The sequence below is a fragment of the Aegilops tauschii genome, chromosome 7, assembly GCF_002575655.3.
Source record: "Aegilops tauschii subsp. strangulata cultivar AL8/78 chromosome 7, Aet v6.0, whole genome shotgun sequence".
In the NCBI taxonomy this organism is placed as follows: Eukaryota; Viridiplantae; Streptophyta; class Magnoliopsida; order Poales; family Poaceae; genus Aegilops; species Aegilops tauschii.
This window is the reverse complement of record NC_053041.3, coordinates 638,643,035-638,650,619: the sequence shown is the minus strand read 5'-3', so window position 1 is coordinate 638,650,619 and position 7,585 is coordinate 638,643,035. Positions and strand designations below refer to the sequence as shown.

The window sequence follows — 7,585 nt, the reverse complement described above, 5'->3', positions numbered from 1 at the left end:
AAAAAATCATACATGAAAACATATGTGTATAAAAAAAATGTAATTAGAGATGTATAAAAAATGTTCCCGGCGTATGCAAAAAAATGTGCAATGTGTATGAAAAAAGTATACGTCAAAGCATATATTTCAAAACATTAATGATGTATTTGAAAAAAAATAAACGTGTATAAATAATGTTCCTAAATTATACAAATAATATACAATGTGTGTAAAAAAGTGATTCGCGGGATTCGGTCGGTGCTCGTCTTCGGTGGATCTGTTTGGATCTCATCTTTGTTACTATTTGTTTGGATGTTTATAGGTTTGATCCTTTTGATAGTTTCTTCATCGGTGATAGTTGTTGTGTTTGTGCGTTGGTCCGATAGAGTCTTAGCACGATGACTTCCTGACTATCTACTACAAGGTTTACCACACTCAAGCGGCAGAGGGGCGATGAAGGCGGCGCTTTTTGGCTCGCTCCAGTGCTTGTAGTCGTCATTGGATGGTCCACGCACCTGATTATAATTTTATTACCTCTGGTGTTCTTTATACTGCCGTGATTGAAAATGAATAGATTGAAAGTTTCTCACATAAAAAAGTGAACATGTGTTAAAGAATAATACAAATGCAAAATAAAAATAAAAATTTCAAAATAAATCAAAAAGAATCGACAAAGGTACACAGAAAACAGAACTCAAAAGAAAACCATTGAAAACAGACACATAAAAACCATTCAAAATAGACACGAAAAATAGAAAGAAAAAACAGAAGACAACCAGAAAAACCTTATATAAAATAAACACAAAAAAAAACACTGGGAGGTTCTATAGACCGATCTATAACCGGTCCAAATCGGTCCTTAGAGCATTCCTAAGAATGTTATAACAAGCCTGCCCACTAAAAAGGAACGAGCCCCTGCGCCAGCCCACTAAAAAGGAATGATCCCCTACGCCATGTCTTTTTCTTGCCTATTGCAAGAGCTTAGGCCTTCTATGAATGCATGTATCTCCAATTTGAGGGCAAAAACAGCCCTTCCCTCGCCATGCCGGAGGACTAAACATGATCCATCACTTTCATCTGATCCAAGGAAAGAACCATCTACAGAGAGGGCTAACTAGTCAACATTGTCCTAGTGTAGCTGCAGATTTGATGATCTGTAGCTATAGAAAAGGAGCAGTTTTAACATGGTCCCTCTTTCCTACTCTTTTCACACGAGAAGTAAGAGTATATAATAGATCTGAGTCATTGATTTCATTACGCAAACTCGGCTTTGTGTGTGTACGGTCATTACGCAAGCTCCAAATCTGCCAGCTGGACATGATAATCATTGCTCTAATCTCATCATTCTTGCTATAGAGTAATGAAAAAACCATTTGATGCTTGTGTTCCTAACCTCCGAACGGTGGGGCAAGTTCCATACCTCCCGCATCGCCATCCATATTATTAAATTCATGCTCCAGCCAACTCATCCAAATGTCCGAACTTATGAAGAGAGGCGGGCTATATATTTCAACACTCCCCCTCACGTCTTTGTTATTTTAGTCCTGAGACGTGGGATCGATGTAGGGCGCAAAATCTTTTTTTAATATTGCGTTGGCAGGGTCTTGAACTTGAGACCTCTTGGCTCTGTCCGCAAAAAAAAAAGACATCCTGGCTCTGATGCCATATTGAATTCATGCTCCAGTAAACTCATCCAAAAGTCTAAATTGACGGAGAGAGGCGGACAATATGTTTCAACAAATATCATTGTGGCATACGGTAAGGATACCAAGGTGTGAAAAATGATTTCGACTCCTATACCACAAAAGTCACCAGTTCCTGGCACATCCCGAGGATGCTTCCATTTGCCCTGGTTTGTTGCCAGGGATCCCGAAAGGACCTTTTTAGTGGTAATGTTCATTTTCGACGGAGCAAGGGGTCTCGGCACCATATTCCAAGCCGGATGATCTCTCGGCACAAAAACATGACCTTGTATTTCGAAGATAATCGTTGCATGAGATTCAAGGCCACGTTTTTATAATCGCGTGAAACTCTGAATGTTCTTAGTCACGACCATGCCATTTTTTTGTGAGAAAAACTTTCGATCATGGTGTACATAGCTAAATAAACAAACCATTGCTCAAGCTTGGTCAATATGATGTAAAGAATAGCAAATTTGCTAAACATTGACGACAAAAAGGAAAAGAATGCTACACGTGAAAAGAGGGAAAAACAAATGGAGAGAGGGGAGAAAGAAAAAGAAGATCTTGCGGAGGAGGGCAGGCGACTGAGTGTGAGTCCTCCCTTCCATCGGTGGAACTCTCTAGTTCAGTTCTTCTTCCACGGCCCCAAGCCTCACACCTCACACAAACTACCAAACCCCAATTTCCTTCTTTCTAGTCCAAACAAACAAAAAAAGACCATCTTAATTCTCACCCTCACAAGTGAGCAGATGTCGGTACGTCTTCAACTTGTCCCCTGCACCTACACACTTCACTGACCATGTTAGACCGTGATGGTTTTCTTCAATGAAAATGGACCTCATCTTGTCATGCTTAATTGCACAACACATGAGCAATTATCATTTTGTTCCCCATAATAACTTGTTCATAATCATGGTAATCAAAATGATAAATCAGCAGCCTCTCATTTTCAGTGAGTCGGTCAGTCGGTCAGAGTTGCTTGCAATGTGGAGTGAAGAGGTTCAGAGAATTGGTCGAGATATCACAACCCCAAAGCCATCTATGGCCGCCGTCGCCTCCACGTCCACAAAAAACCAATCTTTCCCTTATATCTCCTGCCCCCCACCCCAGACTCCGCCGGTGAATCATCAGCGAGCGAGCGACCAAGCAAGCAGCCATGGCGCCCCCTTCCCTCTCCTCCTCCCACCTCCTCATCACCGCGTCCCTCCCCAAGCCCTCCTCCATCCGGCCGCCGCGCCTCCCGGTCTCCTCCCGGCCCGTGCCCGCCCTGCTCCTCGCGCTCGCCGCCTCGCCGGCCTTCCCCGCCCTCGCCGTCGACGCGCCCGCGCCGCTGGATGCGGCGGCCCCGCAGCTGCAGCTGCAGGCCGAGGCGCCGACGCCCGCGGCCAACCCCTTCGCCGACACCCTGCTCACCGCGCCCAAGCCTGGGTCGGCCGCCGCTGACATCCCCGACGGCGGCCAGTGGCGCTACAGCGAGTTCCTCGCGGCCGTCAAGAAGGGCAAGGTGGAGCGCGTGCGCTTCTCCAAGGACGGCGGCATGCTGCAGCTCACGGCCGTCGACGGCCGCCGCGCCTCCGTCGTCGTGCCCAACGACCCCGACCTCATCGACATCCTCGCCACCAACGGCGTCGACATCTCCGTGGCCGAGGGCGACGCCGCGGGGCCCGGGGGGTTCCTCGCCTTCGTCGGCAACCTGCTCTTCCCCTTCATCGCCTTCGCGGGGCTCTTCTTCCTCTTCCGCCGCGCGCAGGGCGGGCCCGGCGGCGGCCCCGGCGGGATGGGCGGGCCCATGGACTTCGGCCGCTCCAAGAGCAAGTTCCAGGAGGTGCCCGAGACCGGGGTCACCTTCCAGGACGTCGCCGGCGCCGACCAGGCCAAGCTCGAGCTGCAGGAGGTCGTCGACTTCCTCAAGAACCCCGACAAGTACACCGCGCTCGGGGCCAAGATCCCCAAGGGCTGCCTGCTCGTCGGCCCGCCCGGGACCGGGAAGACGCTGCTCGCCCGGGCCGTCGCCGGGGAGGCCGGGGTGCCCTTCTTCTCCTGCGCCGCGTCTGAGTTCGTCGAGCTCTTCGTCGGTGTGGGCGCGTCCAGGGTGAGGGACCTCTTCGAGAAGGCCAAGGCCAAGGCGCCCTGCATCGTCTTCATCGATGAGATTGACGCCGTCGGGAGGCAGCGTGGTGCCGGAATGGGTGGGGGGAACGACGAGAGGGAGCAGACCATTAACCAGCTGCTCACGGAGATGGACGGCTTCTCCGGAAACAGCGGTGTCATCGTGCTCGCCGCGACCAACAGGCCGGATGTGCTCGACTCGGCGCTTCTGCGGCCAGGGCGGTTCGATCGGCAGGTCACCGTCGACCGTCCGGATGTCGCCGGCCGTGTCAGGATCCTTGAGGTGAGCAATCCCTGGTGCTTATCATACTTGTGAAGAATTATGGTTGCTTTGCTTAGTTGATATTGTTCTGAATTTTGAAAACCTAACCAACAAACTTAATTGCTGCCATTGCTGCTATTCTCTGAAGACATAATTGCTGCCCATGAATGTGGAAGGGATACTTACATTCTTGCATGATAAACTTAGTTTCAAGTCTAAACCTTGAACAATTTACCTGATCATGCCAAATGGTAAAATTTTCAGAATGTTTGGGTATAACTCAATCTGTATGGTGAACTGGTGCAGATAATCACAACTACAGTTCAACTTGCTTTGATAAAGCCAACCGAAGGGTAGCTTGCCATATTGTTTGCCACTATGTCCTTAGTAGAGTTGGAGCTTGGTAGTTTACTAGTCTATCAGCTCTTTTTCGAAGAAAAAAATTATATACAGAAATTAATTCAATCGTCGAATCAAGGTGATACAACCACACTGAGTGCAAACCTGTCCTCTTGATAAAATACTTTATTGCATTGTTGCAAAAACAACTCAATCTCTTTGACCTTACATCCCTAATGACTACTGATTATTTTGCTTAGACAACTAATATTATTAGTTTTTATCCTTTTTCGATTTGCAGTTGCTCATCACTTCCCTAGAGATCATTTTCAATTTCTTGCTACTTACATACTTTGTCCAAAACTATAGATCTTTATATAACTAATTTGGTCAGCATTTCTAGGCTTTAGTTATGCACTTGTTTCTTACTTTCTTAGTTTAACTTGAGCTAAACAAGTTTTGGTATCAGAAATTTCACTGAGTATGGTCCGAATATGAACTCAGTGGGTCATCATCTAAAACTATGAATTGATATCCAAAATTTCTTCATAATCTGTTCCAAGCGGAATATGACTGCAACCTAACTTGATCTTCCTAGCTAACTAATATTCTATAAGATTTTTTTTTTCAAGTTGTTTCCTAATAGTTCTGTAAATCACAAAATTGTCGCTAGTAATTTATCTGTGCTTTCGGTTGTGTATTTATCATTTCCATCAAAGTTATTATTTTGGTAACTAATGGCAAAAAAATCTGCAGTATTATCTGCCAAAATCAATTGCCAACAATCCAGTTCGGAATGGGTATGATAGGTAGCAAGCTAACAACACAACGTGTATAACTTTGGAAGTTTAAGAGCATGTAAAATATACATTTCAAGATGTCATGTATTGTTGTACAGTATAATAACATCAAGGTGGAGAAAACTTTCACTTATTTCATATCTGGTCAAGACCACCTAAGCCTCCTTTAAATTGTTTGTATCTGTCACACTTTTAAATACATTACTTCTGTAACACATTTCACCTTTCTACTTGGTGTCTGGGTCTATGACTTCATATTTAATCGTTTATCAACCCTGGCTGGTTCATAACAGTAGGAATTTTAATGTATTAAGTTCTGCTAACCTTCTAGGTACAAGCTGTGCTGAATTTTCTTTGGCTTCCCCTGCTTGATGAGTTTTCTTGATCATATTAGTTCTATGCTGCAGCTTACATATCATTTTTTTTCATCTAATAGGTTCACTCCAGAGGAAAAGCATTGGCGAAGGATGTAGACTTTGATAAGGTTGCCAGAAGGACACCTGGTTTCACCGGTGCTGATCTTCAGAACTTGATGAATGAGGCTGCCATCCTTGCCGCTCGTCGTGATCTGAAGGAGATAAGCAAGGACGAGATCTCTGATGCTCTGGAGAGGATCATTGCTGGGCCTGAGAAGAAGAATGCAGTTGTTTCAGAACAGAAGAGGAAGCTTGTGGCTTACCATGGTAATTTTGTCACCATCAGTTGTTGAAACGATCCTGGAATGCACAGATTCCTAATATTTGTATGTAAAATTTTGGATTTGCAGAGGCTGGACATGCCCTCGTCGGTGCCCTGATGCCTGAATATGACCCTGTTGCCAAGATTTCCATCATTCCTCGAGGTCAGGCTGGTGGGCTCACGTTCTTTGCTCCAAGCGAAGAGAGACTCGAGTCTGGACTATACAGCAGGAGCTACCTAGAGAACCAAATGGCTGTGGCACTTGGTGGCAGGTGCGTTCTTTTTGTGGAAATTGTATTTATTTATTTATGCATCCGCTAGTTACTGCAATTTTTCACAGTGATGTCTTGTGTGCTAACACGTATAACCACTTTGGCAGGGTTGCCGAGGAGGTTATCTTTGGCCAAGACAATGTGACAACTGGGGCATCCAGCGACTTCATGCAGGTCTCACGTGTCGCCAGACAAATGGTTGAAAGATTTGGGTTCAGCAAGAAGATTGGGCAAGTCGCAATCGGGTCATCTGGTGGTGGAAACCCTTTCTTGGGCCAGCAGGTATGCCAGTACGACAGGAGTAGATCGTTGCAAGAGAAACAAAAAAAAAGTTATTCTAGAAGCATAATTTGTCAAAATTAACCAAGGAACTAGACGTGCAAACTTCAACTACAAATTGGATCTTCCCAGCATTTCTTGTCCTTTTTGGCTTAGTATCCTGATTGATGAAGTCTCTAGCAGCCTCTATCGAAGGTCCTTATCAATTGGCGGTCATTATCTAAGTGTCAGTTTACCTCAGATGACTACCACACTACGCTCTTGCTTCCAGCTTACTGCATTCCTGCAACACGTCACTCCTATATATGCTGCCAATCTAGTCATCATCCATGTTTGGGTTAATCGAATTTCTATTCAAACTTGAAAGTAGTGACAAAACAAACACTACCATGTCCAATTACGCTAGTATCCCATTTTGTGTAGCTGTGAGTAGAACTCTGAATGTCTGATTAGCGTTACATCTCAGAAATATCTGCCACTAACAACAAAGCAACTGTTCTGGATACTAACCTGACATTTCCGCATTGTGTTTTGGCTGCAGATGTCGAGCCAGAAGGACTACTCGATGGCCACGGCGGACATCGTAGATGCCGAGGTCAGGGAACTCGTGGAGACGGCCTACTCGCGGGCGACGCAGATCATCAACACCCACATCGATATCCTCCACAGGCTCGCCAACCTCCTGATCGAGAAGGAGACCGTGGACGGGGAGGAGTTCATGAGCCTCTTCATCGACGGGCAGGCAGAGCTGTTCGTCGCATAAGTCGACTTGTCGTGCCTTGTATGTTTTCCGTGATTATACGAGGGTCCAAGTTGTAGGAACCACATTGATCTAGTAAAAATGTTCTTTCCGCAAACATGTTTGTATAGTTCCTTGTAAAAATGCCTGTACTGACACTGAGCGCGCCGATTAATACAGATCGTTGCTAGTTTTTGCCTGTCTGCATGTTCAGATTAAATTAAGAACATTTTCTTTTTGAGAATCACCGGGGGAGGAGTCCCTCCACCTGAATATATTACTCAAAGTGGCCTTAATGCCATGAGATTGATCCAGCTTATAAGGAAAACCAGGACAATTAAACCCTGTTTATGAGGGAAACCGGGCCGAAAACCGTACAGGAGAGGTTAAAAGAAGAGAAACAAAACAAAAGACGCCCAAGATAAGGCACGCCTAGCTAGCAAACC

At 45.7% G+C, this 7,585-nt stretch overlaps 1 protein-coding gene across 1 annotated transcript; it reads left to right on the top strand.

Moving 5' to 3' along the window:
* The first annotated feature begins 2,600 nt into the window (after positions 1-2,600).
* LOC109767577 (ATP-dependent zinc metalloprotease FTSH 1, chloroplastic) lies at positions 2,601-7,338 on the top strand. Its single transcript, XM_020326324.4, has 5 exons — positions 2,601-4,053; positions 5,608-5,854; positions 5,938-6,121; positions 6,229-6,403; positions 6,942-7,338. The coding sequence occupies exons 1-5, from the start codon at positions 2,818-2,820 to the stop codon at positions 7,161-7,163; spliced, it is 2,064 nt and encodes a 687-aa protein (XP_020181913.1). The 5' UTR covers positions 2,601-2,817; the 3' UTR covers positions 7,164-7,338.
* The last annotated feature ends 247 nt before the right edge of the window (positions 7,339-7,585 follow it).

Coding starts and splice junctions, on each gene's coding strand:
- LOC109767577 (XM_020326324.4), top strand. CDS start 2,818: ATGGCGCCCCCTTCCCTCTCCTCCTCCCACCTCCTCATCACCGCGTCC. Junction 5,855..5,937: donor GAAGCTTGTGGCTTACCATG/GTAATTTTGTCA, acceptor TTGGATTTGCAG/AGGCTGGACATGCCCTCGTC. Junction 6,122..6,228: donor GCTGTGGCACTTGGTGGCAG/GTGCGTTCTTTT, acceptor CCACTTTGGCAG/GGTTGCCGAGGAGGTTATCT.